The sequence below is a fragment of the Esox lucius genome, chromosome 13 (assembly GCF_011004845.1).
Source record: "Esox lucius isolate fEsoLuc1 chromosome 13, fEsoLuc1.pri, whole genome shotgun sequence".
In the NCBI taxonomy this organism is placed as follows: domain Eukaryota; kingdom Metazoa; phylum Chordata; class Actinopteri; order Esociformes; family Esocidae; genus Esox; species Esox lucius.
In genome coordinates, this window is record NC_047581.1 from 694,583 (window position 1) to 709,042 (window position 14,460).

At 41.3% G+C, this 14,460-nt stretch overlaps 1 protein-coding gene across 1 annotated transcript in view; it reads left to right on the top strand.

The window, feature by feature from the left end:
* snap29 (synaptosome associated protein 29) overlaps nucleotides 1-13,349 on the top strand; it is a 33,893-nt gene extending 20,544 nt beyond the window's left edge. The window contains exons 4-6 of the mRNA XM_013131556.4: nucleotides 1,801-1,886; nucleotides 10,834-10,938; nucleotides 11,088-13,349. Of these exons, the coding sequence (XP_012987010.1) occupies nucleotides 1,801-1,886; nucleotides 10,834-10,938; nucleotides 11,088-11,245 (349 nt within the window). The 3' untranslated portion in view covers nucleotides 11,246-13,349. The remainder of the gene's footprint in view (nucleotides 1-1,800; nucleotides 1,887-10,833; nucleotides 10,939-11,087) is intronic.
* Nucleotides 13,350-14,460: the final 1,111 nt, after the last annotated feature.

Consider the following 14,460-nt stretch of genomic DNA (forward strand, 5'->3'; position numbering starts at 1 on the left):
AGTGACCTGCTGAATCCTTAATGAACAGGTATTTCATTATATAAAAAATATTTGTGTGTGTTTGTGTGTGTGTATATATACACATTAAACGCACATTCATTGCTAATAGCATACATGAAATGATTAAACATTTACTGGGATCATTTGAGGTGTCTGGGACTATGCACTTTTTCAGCGAGTTTGCCACTGCTTTTTGAACACCCAAACATTTCGTGACTCTGCAGAGTTGGGTATTAGGCATCAGGAGGCTGTGTGTCACGGGCTACTCCAAGCTGATGCACACATGAGTCTCGCTGCACAGTGCTGTAGTAGCAAACTTGAGAGACTGGAGTGCGGGCATGATGTCTTCAATAGTTTGCCAGTTGTCATGAGCTCCAGGGTCCTGGCATCAATCAGCTTGGTGATGGTCCTGTCTGAGAGGGTCGTTGCCACTGCCCATCTTTGCCACTGTAAGTTGGGTAGCAATGTTTACTGCTGTGTGCTTTTCGTTGGAGCTGCGTTTCTATAGCACAGCGCTCCTCATTTCCCAGTCCTTGGAGATGTAGTGACAGGTGATAGTTGTGTATGACTCAGTTGTCAGAGCAGTCCACGCACCTGTGGTGATAGCTACATTTTCTGTGTTTTCAAGCTCCACTCTCAGATTTTACCCTCTCGTAATATTTCTTTTCGACCCTTACTGTGATTATTTTTGAGAGGGCACATTGTATTCTGGTTCCACAAATGTCATCAAATCTCGAAAGCCCTGTCCTTCCACAAAGCTCAATTGTTACATGTCTTTTGTTATCATTGTGGTGATCAGTTGCATGATATACTCGCTTCTTGTGGTCACAGCTGCGCTTCAAGGTAGAACATTTGGTGATGAGGGGCTTTGTTTGTCTGTCTATTGACAACGTTGTTTCTGTATGCTTTATCCTCATGTGGTTCTGCATTGAGCTGGTGGACTTGTGGTACACTAGCTTGACGTTGCATGTTTTACATTTAACATGATTTTGGTCATCAACTTGATTTAAATACCTCCACACCTCGCTCCACATCTAAAAATAACGAATTACAGAATTTGTTTGTTTAAAATGGTTAATGAATTTTAAGAATACAAGAATGTGTTTGTAATGAAGGTCTTATCATATGAAAAAAATGTATTAAGAAAATAATACAAAGAACAATTATTTCTGGAACACAGGCTATAGTATTTTTAGTCATTTATTAGGCCCTACAAATGTACAAAATTAAAATTACATCGCCAGTCTGTAGTTGACATGATTGAGGAGTTATTAGAAAAAGACAAGGTCCATTTCTCCAAATGAGTAGTCTACAAAAAAGGGCTTTGCAGGACTCTTGGAGGGAGTCGGACAGACCTCCCTCCAAGAGTCCTTTGCAGGACTTTTCCAGAGGTTCTAGTGGGGCTAACGAGTTGAAGTCGATTTGTCGAGTAACCTTTTATTGTTTGTATTATTTTTCAGCCTAATTGTTGAATGGTCATGCAAATGTTGTATTTCATTTGTAATATGATTCAAATTCAACTATGGCTCTGATCACGGATCTGGGAGTATCGCGCATTCATCCATTGATGTCATGCATTCAGTGAGGGGTGATTAGCACCTGGGTACCATTAGCTGCTGCCTGGTACAGAAGAAATTACGGTCAAGTACATTCCTCAAGGGCATATTGGCAGATTTGTCGCCATGTTGGTTTGGGTAGATGAGTAAGCAAACTTTCATTACTGGCCTTTATGCTTTAACTTAACTCTAAGCTAATTGCTGACAAGCAAAGAACATACTCAACTGTTTCTTTGTTTGCTAGATTACAGAATGCCCTGTCTCACAGTAAAGAACATGAGGACAAGTACCAGGCCAGTCACCCCAACCTGAGGAAGCTGGACACTGGAGGTAAGGCTTAATATCTGAACCACCAAATATCATGCCCAGTCATGTTGAAACAGGATTATTGTACAATAATACATTATTTTGTTGAAAATAACTTTCAAAAGCTGATATTTTGTTAACACGTTGTAAAAACACATTCTGATTTTACATGAACCAATCTTAAATTCCGCAAAAGATACAAGATCTTGAGCTGTTTCCACTAAAAGTACCCAGAACTTTTAGTCCCAGGAACTACTTTTCAAGGAACTAAAAGGTCCCTTCAGCCCATTGTTGTGTGCATTTCTACCGCAGTCTGAAGACCTGCGAACCCAATATCATGTATTATCTCTTCTCGTGAGCTAAGTGTATAGTCACACCCCTAGGATTAACTGGTTCACCATTGCCCCCCTCCTCAACTGCTGTCCAGGCCACTAGTTCAGTCAGTTCGTACTCTGTATATTCTGGTTCGAACTAGTAAGGCTCTGTCCCCCCACAAATGTATTCTTCCTGGACGTATTCAGAGTCAGACATGATACATATGTATTTTCCTTTCTCTCTCAAGCAAATAAATGTCTGAGGTGCATATCTAGAATGAAATAGGTAACTTTCTTTCTAGCTAGCGAATGATTATTTTTGTTTACTGTGACCGACTGTGAGGTATACCCTTTCTCTTCCTGAAAGAACTTGTGGATTGATACAGTTGTGAACAAAACAGACCAGTAAACACAAGAAGTACCAGTTTATTTAAAAATGTGATTTGTCATGCTACTATTTTTCCGGACAGCGTAAGCGGAGCTGGCCAAGAAGAGCAAATGTCTACTACTGAGTGCCTGACCGACTGACTGACTACCCCTTGTTAAATAGAGTAGTGGTTAGGGACACAGACTGTCAAGCAGTGGACTGGGGTTTGATCCTTGCCTCTGACCAAATAAAGTAGTCATTAGGATTTGTCCAGGGTATACTAAAACTTCACTAGCTATAAGCTTCAGTAGCTATGCTATAGTAAGTTTAAATTAAAACAGTTTAGGGTTATATTGCAACTATTTCTGATGGATTTTAGATGATGAGGGGTTTCCATGATCCTCTAGTTTTTTCACTAGACAAAAGAACCAGTTATCGTCACCTATAATGGATAGTTATTGTATCAATGTCATTCACAATGTAAAGATAAACCAACGTTGCTATGCCATGAAATGAAATAGCTTTGGCTGTGTAAAGTTCAACTTCAGTCTCACTGGCAATTGCTCAGTACTGCAAAACTAATTATGCATTGGTTGCTGTGTGGCGCTATTTGGTGGCGGCGGATGCACCGATACATAACGTCCCAGAGGTTCTCAATTGGATCCAGGTCCTGGGAATGTGAGGGCCAGTCAGTGGCATCAATGCCTTCATCATCCAAGAACTGCCTACACTCTGGCCACATGAGGCCGGGCATTGTCCTGCACCAGGAGTAACCCAGGGCCCACTGCACCAGCATAAGGTCTGACGATGGGTCTGAGGATTTCATCCCTGTACCTAACAGCAGTCAGGTTACCGTTGGCTAGTACGTGGAGGTCTGTCCAACTCCCTCCAAGGATATCCTTCCCCAGACCATCACTGACCCACCACCAAAACAGTCATGTTGCAGGCAGCATAGCGTTCACCACGGTGTCTCCACACTCTTTCACGTCTGTCACATGTGCTCAATTGTGAACCTGCTTGCTTCTGTGAAGAGAACGGGGTGCCAATGTCAGACCTGACAATTCAGATGTTCTCTGGCCTATACCAATTGAGCAGCGCAGTGCTGGGCTGTGAGCACAAGTCAATCAATCAATCAAATGTATTTATAAAGCACGTTTTAGAACAGCAGTTGTCACAAAGTGCTTTTACAAAAACACCCGGCCTTGATCCCCAAGGAGCAAACAACAGTAGTGTTGAATTTCAGTGGCTAGGAAAAACTCCCTAAGAAGGCCAAAATTTAGGAACAAACCTAGAGAGGACCCAGGCTCAGAGGGGTGACCTGTCCTCTTCTGGCTGTGCCGGGTGAAATATTAAGAGTCCAATTAAATAATTAATAAATGCATGTGAGCTAAATCCAGAGTCTATTTAAATGTATACTAGGTCAGAAGCATGACCAGATGGACAAAGACAGGGACAACACGGGGGATGGATGAGGTGTCAGCACAGTGGCAGCTGAAATCGTCTTGATCTGCAACACAACCAGGAGGATTTTGGACAGGGACAACGGGCCCCCCAAACCAGGTTCTCTGCAGGTGTTGACCAGGAGCTCATGTCCTCCTAAAGTTTTAAACGGAAGGAGACTGTGTAAATTCTGAAAATGCATTCCTCATATCAACAACGATTTATAGTGGAGAAGGAGAACTTAGTGGGGAAGGAGAACTGACCCTACTCCCCCAACACAATAATAGCAGTGTAGATCTTGGGACTGAGACAGGGGGTGTCCGGCGACACTGTGGCCCTACCCAGGGGAGGCCCCGGACAGGGCCCAACAGGCAGGAAATCAATCCACCCACATTGCCAGGCATCAACCAAAGGGACACCCACCAACCGCAACCACCCTGAATGAGGCCTGAGTATTGCCAGGAGAGTACAGCCCAAGTGCGCAACAGAGAGACAACAACAAGCCAGTGACTTTTCCCCGAAAGGTATTGGAGGGAGGGCATCCCAGTGGCGACAAGAGCCCACCTGGCAAGACAGCAAGGGTGGACGTTATCAAGCCTTCTGGTCATTTTCACGCCCCTGGGCCAGGCTACACCTAATCATAAACTGTGCTGTAGAGATGAGTTTTAGTTGACATTTGAAAGTTTGCACTGAGTTTGCATTTCTAACCTTAATTGGCAGATCATTCCACAGTAGTGGAGCTCTATGAGAAAAGGACCTGCCTCCGGCTGTTTGTTTAGAAATTATATTATCTTGCGATCGTAGGTTACGTGTAGGTATGTATGGCTGGATCATTTCAGCAAGGTAAGTAGGAGCAAGTCTGTGTATTGATTTATAGGTTAACTATAAAACCTTAAAATCAGCCCTAACCCTAACAGGCAGCCAATGTAAGGAAGATAATACAGGAGTAATGTTTCTAGCAGCCGTGTGCAGCACTAATTGAATTTTATTTATTGATTTGTCAGGGTAACCGGAAAGTAGAGCATTGCAGCAATCTAGTCTAGAAGTAAAAAAAGCATGGATTCGTTTTCCTGCATCGGTTTTTGATAGAAAGTTTCAGATTTTTGCATTGTTTAGAAGATGAAAATAAGCAACTCTTGAGACATATTTTATATGTTCATCAAAGGAGAGGTCAGGATCAAGGGTAACACCGAGGCTTCTTACAGTTTTTTGGGATACGACCATGCAGCCGTCGAGGGTCACAGTGAGATCTGCTAACAGCACTGTTCATTTCTTGGGTCCTAAAACAAGTATTTCTGTTTTTCTGAGTTTAAGGGCAAGAAGTACTCTGTCATCCACTTCCTAATATCTGAAATGCATGCTTCCAAAGTAGCTAATTTTGGGGATTCTCCATGCTTCATTGAAATATATAACTGCTGTGTGTCATCAGCATAACAGTGAAGGTTGACATTGTGATTTCGGATTACATCGCCCAGAGGCAGCATATACACTCACCTAAAGGATTATTAGGAACACCATACTAATACTGTGTTTTACCCCCTTTCGCCTTCAGAACTGCCTTAATGCTACGTGGCATTGATTCAACAAGGTGCTGAAAGCATTCTTTAGAAATGTTGGCCCATATTGATAGGATAGCATCTTGCAGTTGATGGAGATTTGTGGGATGCACATCCAGGGCACGAAGCTCCTGTTCCACCACATCCCAAAGATGCTCTATTGGGTTGAGATCTGGTGACTGTGGGGGCCATTTCAGTACAGTGAACTCATTGTCATGTTCAAGAAACCAATTTGAAATGATTCAAGCTTTGTGACATGGTGCATTAACCTGCTGGAAGTAGCCATCAGAGGATGGGTACATGGTGGTCATAAAGGGATGGACATGGTCAGAAACAATGCTCAGGTAGGCCGTGGCATTTAAACTATGCCCAATTGGCACTAAGGGGCCTAAAGTGTCCCAAGAAAACATCCTCCACACCATTACACCACCACCAGCCTGCAAAGTGGCAACAAGGCATGATGGATCCATGTTCTCATTCTGTTTACGCCAAATTCTGTCTCTACCATCTGAATGTTTCAACAGAAACCGAGACTCATCAGACCAGGCAACATTCTTCCAGTCTTCAACTGTTCAATTTTGGTGAGCTCGTGCAAATTGTAGCCTCTTTTTCCTATTTGTAGTGGAGATGAGTGGTACCCGGTGGGGTCTTCTGCTGTTGTAGCCCATCCGCCACAAGGTTGTGCATGTTGTGGCTTCACAAATGCTTTGCTGCATACCTCGGTTGTACCGAGTGGTTATTTCAGTCAAAGTTGCTCTTCTATCAGCTTGAATCAGTCGGCCCATTCCCCTCTGACTTATAGCATCAACAAGGCATTTTCGCCCACAGGACTGCCGCATACTGGATGTTTTTCCCTTTTCACACCATTCTTTGTAAACCCTAGAAATGGTTGTGCGTGAAAATCCCAGTAACTGAGCAGATTGTGAAATACTCAGACCGGCTCGCCTGGCACCAACAACCATGCCACGCTCAAAATTGCTAAAATCACCTTTCTTTCCCATTCTGACATTCAGTTTGGAGTTCAGGAGGTTGTCTTGACCAGGACCACACCTCTAAATGCATTGAAGCAACTGCCATGTGATTGGTTGATTAGAAAATTTCATTAATGAGAATTTGAACAGGTGTTCCTAATAATCCTTTAGGTGAGTGTATAGTGAGAACTATAAAGGGCCCAGAACCAAGCCTTGAGGAACACCAAAACATACCTTTGACTTGTCAGAGGATATGCCATCCACACTAACAAACAGATAAATAAGATTTCAACCAGGCTAGAACATGTCCACGTAGCCCAATATGGGTTTCCAGTCTCTCTAAGAGAAGGGAGTGATCAATAGTGTCAAAAGCAGCACTAAGATCAAGAAGCAACAGGATGGATGCGGAACCTTTGTCTGAGGCCATTAGAAGGTCATTTGTTACCTTCACAAGTGCAGTCTCAGTACTATGATGGGGTCTGAAACCGGACTGGAGCATTAATGTTATTTGTCTTCAGAAAGGCATTCAGTTGTTGGGAAACACATTTTTCTAAGATTTTTGAGAGGAACGGGAGGGTAGATATTGGCCTATAATTGTTTAATATGTCGGGATTCAGATTGTCGGGATTCAGATAAGAGGCTTAATTTCCGCAGTTTTTTGTGAGTTTGGTACACGGAGGAAAGGGAGCAATTTATTATGTTCAACATTGGCTGACCTAGAACAGGAAATAACTCCTTAAGTAATTTTGTTGGAATTTGATCTAGCTGACAGTTTTTGGGTTTTGAACTCATTAAAAAGTTAGTGAATGTGTCGAACGATACGGTATAAAAAAATGCAAGTATCCCCTCTGACACCTGGTCAGGGAGATTCAGGACTCTCTCAGGACAACTAAGATTTTGAGGACCATAACTATTTTTTTAAGGAGGAGTCAGTTATTAGTTTTCTAATTGTGATGATCTTTTTATCAAAGTAGTTCATGTATTCATTACAGCTAAAGTGAAGACCCACTTCACTTGTTGAGCTTTGCTTTTTTATCTTTGCAACTGTATCGAAGATATATTTTGGATTGTTTTTGTTCACCTCAATTAGGTTGGAGAAATAACCTGATCGAGCAGAAGTGAGTGATTTTTGGTATTGTAGTGTACTGTCTATCCAGGCTAGTCTGAATACTTCCAACTTGGTTGGAGCGCCACTACTAGTGCTCTAGTATTGTCTGAGTACCAGGGAGCAAGTTTCTTGTTGCCTGATTCTTTTGTTTTTAGTGGTGCAACCGTATCTAATGTATTTCGCAGTGTTCAGTTTAGATCCTCGATTTGATCGTTCACAGATTTATTTACTCTGTCACTGATAAGCGAACTTGTAAGAAAATCAAGGAATTTATTTGTAGTCTGAGTATTTATATTATGGCTTTTGGGACTAAATCTAAGGTGTGATTGTGGCAGTGTGGCAGTGGACCTGAGACATGTTGGATAAAACCCATTGAGTCAGTTATGGCTTCAAAGGCTTTTTGAAGAGGATAATTTTACTTTTCCTTATAAATATTGAAATCGCCAAAGATTAGAATTCTATCTGCCATGACTACAAGGTTAGACAAGAATTCTGGAAACTCATTGAGGAATGTTGTGTATGGCCCAGGGGGCCTGTAAATAGTAGCTATGTAAAACTATTTATCGGCTTAACTTTTATGAGTAAAACTTCACAAGAATGAATATCAGTGATGTGTTTGAGAGTAAATTTATATTTACTGTCATAAATATTAGCAACATCCCTTCCTTTTCGGGATGCACGAGAGATATGATCATTAGTATAGCCAGGAGCAGAGGCCTCATTTAGGGCAGTGTATTCATCAGGCTTTAGCTACGTTTCACATAAACCAATAACATCTAGTTTATGATCAGAGATTAATTCATTAACTGCAACTGCCTTTGGAGCAAGGGATCTAACATTTAGGAGTCCCATTTTGAGATGCGAGGTGACAGTAATTTTTATTTGTGACCGAGGTGGAAGAAGGCTTTATCTTAATAAGGTTGTTTTTGTTAGCACTACCTTGTTAAACTTTTCTCAGCCTGGAACGAGTCACAGTGGCAATAGGTAAAGCTGTACTAACTACTCTGGCTATGCTATCGACAAACTCCACCATGCTAACAGCCTGCGGCCTGACCTGCACCCTATCTCATGTTAAGGCTATAGGAGTGAGACTCCTGTCAATGTTCCTAGATAAAAGAAGAGCACCACTCCAGCTAGGATGGACGCCAGCTAGGATAGGTGCTGATGCTATGTTCTGCTTCGTAACCTCTGACTGTTTCATCCTGACGTCTTTGGTGCCAACGTGAATAACAATATCTCTGTACTCTATACTTGCCAGTTTTAGACTTCGCTAGCACCAGCCCCAGATTTGCGGGTACGTCCGTGGCTCTGCCCCCCTGTAAACAGTGTACGATCGCAGACTGATTCTTTAGTCTAATAATGCGGGTAATGGAATCGCCAATGACTAAAGTTTTCAGTTTTTCCAGGCCTCCGGTAGAACATGCCTGCTGATCATTCCACTCTGAAGACGGCTAGGGCCTTGACTCCGACTCCAGTGGGGAAAACCTGTTGAAAGTTTTAGTTGGATTTAGCTGGTCGACGGCATTTCTTCCCAGCAACCAAGAGAAAGTTCTTGCACGGCTGCAGGAGCTGTTGTTTCTTCCTGGTGGCACAGACGCAGTTTTTTCTATTTCTACATTAACATAATCCTTGCCTGACTCTTAAAGTAGAATTTGACCAATTAGTTTATATAGAGTAAATTTGAGAAACATTTGGCAGGTAGCCAGGTAAGTAACAGCAGGCAGCGTATAGCACGTCAATGATCCGACAATGCAATGCAAAAGATCACATGAAGTGGAGTGATCTGGAGTGATCCAGAAAACAAATCAATCATATTGGTCCAATAGAGAACGTCGGTTTGGTCAGAAACATGCACACCAGTAGCCCACTGGAGGTCATTTTGTAGGGCACTGGCAGTGCTCCTCCTGTTCCTTCTCGCACAAAGGAGCAAATACCTGTCCTGCCGCTGGATTGATATCCTTCTACGGCCCTGTCCTTCTCTCCTCGTGTAACAGCCCTTCTCCTGGTATCACCTCCATCCTCTTGAGACTGCACTGGAAAATACAGCAAACCTTCTTGTGACAGCACATATGAATGGGGCCTTCTGTAGGAGCTGGACTATGTGTGCAACCTGAATGGGCTGCAGGTATGAATGGGCTGTCTCATGCTACCAGTAATGACAAGGACAATAGCAAAATGCAAAACTAGAGAAGAATCAGTCAGGAAGGATAATGTGAGAGCACTTGTGACCACCACCTGGAAAACCATTCCCTTTTTGGGGATTGTCTTGCTGTTGCCTCTCCAGTGCACCTGTTTTCACTTTCTTTTGCACCAATACAGGTGATATTGTTTCACAATTGCTTATGCTTCCTAACTGGACAAATTGATATCCCTGAAGTTTAGTTTACTTTGTTATCCTGTGATGATAATGTGTTCCCTTAATTTTTTTGAGCAGTGTAGTTTCAGAACTCTTGAGGATCTTCCTGGTGCTTTATGGCAAACGTTCTTCATAGTGAGTAGTGGTTTTCACATTGCTATTTTGCCATAAATTACATAATATTCAGCCCAGTGTCCTCATGGTGGAGTCATGAACACTGACCTTAGCTGTGATGAGATCCCTGGATGTTGTTTATGGGTAAGTTGTGCTTTTATGGATGGTTACACAGGACGGACACTCCTGGCACGATTCAATACTGTCGAAAAACATTCTCCTTTTGAACATTATAGCTTTTACTCTGGTGTGATGTAGTCCCAGATGCTTAGAAATGGCATTGTAACCTTTTCTATAATTATACGGATTCAAAACTGTTTTCTGGAGGTGTTTAAGAATTTGTTATAACTCTGGCATTATGTGCCTTTGGAACAGCTGTGCTAACCTTTTTGGACCTGAATATTGCGTGTTTCATTACCCAGCTCGCCTAAAAATTAAACAACCACCACTGTTTCTCTAAGACTTCCTCAGTATGTAACTATGACCCACCTGAAGATCTGACCATATTCTGCATCAAATGAGGCAACATAGAAAATGGACTGAAAACTGGTAAATACAATGAAATAGTGTTTGTGAGCTCTTCAAACAACATGTCCACTACAAAAAAGAGAGCAATTTGAATATATAACATACATTTCTGTTAAATATAAAACATTTCTCATCTCTGGATCATTTGATAGTTAGTTTAAGCAAAAATATACTTAGATCTCCTACTCTTTTTTTCTTTCTTTTTTCTTTTTTAAAGGTTTTGGAGCAACTGCATCAGTAGATAAAAAATCGTCCAGTCAAAATGGCTACCCTGCAAATGAACACCTTAGAGCTGCCCATCAGAGACTGGACAACAATTTAGGTAAGAATGTCCAAGAACTTATGGGGTAGCCTTTGATTAAAAAAAACTATTTGAACATCATTAGCAATGTCTTTAGCATATTTGTGTGAAGCTAAACAATACTGTTTTTCGAATACCTATTAACCCCCACTGTTCTTGCTCGATATCAGATGAGATGTCCCTGGGCCTAAGCAGGCTGAAGAACCTGGGAATGGGCCTCCAGTCTGAGATTGAGGATCAGGATGCTTCTCTGGACAACCTGCTGGGCAAGGTGGACAAGATGGACCTCAAAATCAATAAAACCAACGAGCAGCTCAAGAAACTCTAATAAACAGTTGCTAACACACTTTCCTGCCAGAAACAAAGATCAACGCAAACTTACCCCAACCCAGTTCTATTGCGCAGCAAATTTGTGTTCACCAAGATGTCTTATTCCTCAATTGTAAGTGTATAAAATTGATTTGTTTGATTGATGTTCAGTTCACAAGGGCAAAGGTGGTGTAAACCCTCACAATCCACCTACATGCTTACACAACCTTGAGATGTCTAGCATTGGGTCATACTCCTGAAGAATATATACAGTACCCATCAAAAGTTTGGACACCTACTAATTCAAGAGTATTTCTTTATTTTTACTATTGTCCACATTGTAGAATAATAGTGAAGACATCAAAACTAAGCAATAACACATGGAATCGTTCAACAATTTTGCACACTTGGCATTCTGTAAACCCACTTTGTGAGTCATCAGGAATTATTTTCCAACAGTCTTTAAGGCGTTCCTGCTTTTCCTTCACTCTGCGATCAAACTTATCCTAAACCATCTAAACTGGGTTGAGGTCAGTTAATTGAGGAGGCCAGATCATATGATGCAGCACCATCACTCGCCATGGTCAAATTCGCCTTATGCAGGTTGGAGGTGTATTTTGGATATAATGTCCTGTTGAAAAGCAATAGTCCCACTATGTGAAAACCAGACAGGGTGGTGTATCGCTGCATAATACTATGGTAGCCATTCTGGTTGAGTGCGCCTTGGATTCTAAATAAATCGTGACTGCATCACCAGCAAAGCACCCCCACACCATCACACCTCCTCCTTATTGCTTAGTGGGAACTACACATGAGGGGATAACCCATTCACCCTCTCTGCATCTCTGTAGTTGTTTCTTTACAGCAATTCGATCATAAAGGCCTGATTTACATAGTCTCCTGAACAGATTGACTGACCTTCATGTTTTAAAGTAATGGACTGTCATGTCGCTGCCTATTTGAGCTGTTCTTGCCATAATATGGGCTACTATCATAAAGATGTAATAATGATGTTATTTTTGTATATTTACCCAACCTTGTCCCAACTCAACTGCTCAAATGCATTAAGACGGAAAGATTTCCAATTTGTAATTTGAACGCACACCTGTTAGTCCATTCCAGGTAGCTGATTGAGATAATGCAGGGCGGTGCAAAGCTGTCATCAGGCAAAGGGTGGCTACTTTGTAGAATAAGGGAAACAAATAAACTCTTAATTGATACTATTTTCCATGTTATAGAATAATAATGAAGACATGAAAACTATGAAATAACATTTAGTAGTAACCATGTAGTAACCTAAAAACGTGTTAAAAGCTGAACATGTATGTAAAATTGAAGATTCTTCAATGTGGAAAATAATAACAATCGCGAAATACACTTGAATGAGTGTGTCCAAATGTGACTGTTACTGTAAATATTTGTAAAAAAAATTTTGAAGGGAAGGATCTCTACACATGTCTGTATAATAGTGCAGTTAGAGGGACTGTTCTAATACAGTTTGGTAGCTGAATGTATTAAATTACACCTCACAAAGTAACAGACTGATAACAAGCAGTCACATTGTATCTATGAATATATTTCCAATGATCTATTGACTTGATTTAATTAAACTATTGGCCCAAAACCTTGATCGATGTATCACTAAGCCAGAGTTTAGTGTTTGTGTGTGTGGTGCTGGTTTGGAAACTGGAATGTCTTGCCATGGGGAGTGTTGCCTTTAGCATTAATGATGCATAATTCCTATTTGTATCTTCTGTGATGACTCACAGAATAATAATTTATTCTTTGATGTATTTCTGTGCAGTCACCTTTCCTGTCACGCTAATCACACACTTCCCATTCCCCTGGTTGAACCGGACCTATGACCGGTTTCTTTAGCATTTTAAGTTATTTCTTACTCAGTTTTTTGTCCTTTTTGTCCTATTATGATATCACTATAATCAGCTTGTGTACAATTCTGTATGATGTATTTGAGGAACATATGTTTCTAATAGTGTGAAGGCTCTGTCTGATAAATAATGAACTCTGCAAATGGAAGGTATGTTAATGATTTTTTACATTTGCTTATGAAACATCTGCATTACATTTTCACAAATATTTAATGTACTACAAACCAGATTCCAAAAAAGTTGGGACACTGTACAACTGTGAATAAAAACAATGCAATGATGTGGAAGTTTCAAATTTCAATATTTTATTCAGAATACAACATAGAAGACATATAAAAAAATTTTACTGAGAAAATGTATCACTCTAAGGGAAAAATAAGTTGTTTTGAAATTTCATGGCATCAACACATCTCAAAAAAGTTGGGACAAGGCCATGTTTACCATTGTGTGGCATCCCCTCTTCTTTTCATAACAGACTGCAAACGTCTGGGGACTGAGGAGACAAGTTGCTCAAGTTTATGAATAGGAATGTTGTCCCATTCTTGTCTAATACTGTCTTAAGTCTTCTTTGTCACACCTTCCTCTTTATGATGCGCCAAATGTTTTCTATGGGTGAAAGATCTGGACTGCAGGCTGGCCATTTCAGTACCCGAATCCTTCTTCTATGCAGCCATGACATTGTAATTGATGCAGTATGTGGTCTGGCATTGTCATGTTGGAAAATGCAAGGTCTTCCCTGAAAGAGACGACGTCTGGATGAGAGCATATGTTGTTCTAGAACTTGGATATAACTGTCAGCATTGATGGTGCCTTTCCAGATGTGTAGGCTGCCCATGCCACACGCACTCATGCAATCCCATACCATCAGAGATGCAGGCTTCTGAACTGAGCGCTGATAACAATTTGGGTTGTCCTTGTCCTCTTTAGTCTGGATGACATGGCGTCCCAGTTTTCCAAAATGAACAGAAGCGCAGGATCCTGCGCTTCTGGATCCTGTTTAGATACGGCTTCTTTTTTGACCTATAGAGTTTTAGCCGGCAACGGCGAATGGCACGGTGGATTGTGTTCACCCACAATGTTTTCTGGAAGTATTCCTGAGCCCATGTTGTGATTTCCATTACAGTATCATTCCTGTATGTGATGCAGTGCCGTCTGAGGGCCCGAAGATCACGGGCATCCAGTATGGTTTTCCGGCCTTGACCCTTACGCACAGAGAATGTTCCAGATTCTCTGAATCTTTGGATGATATTATGCACTGTAGATGATGAAAACTTCAAACTCTTTGCAATTTTTCTCTAAGAAACTCCTTTCTGATATTGCTCCACTATTTTTTGCCGCAGCATTG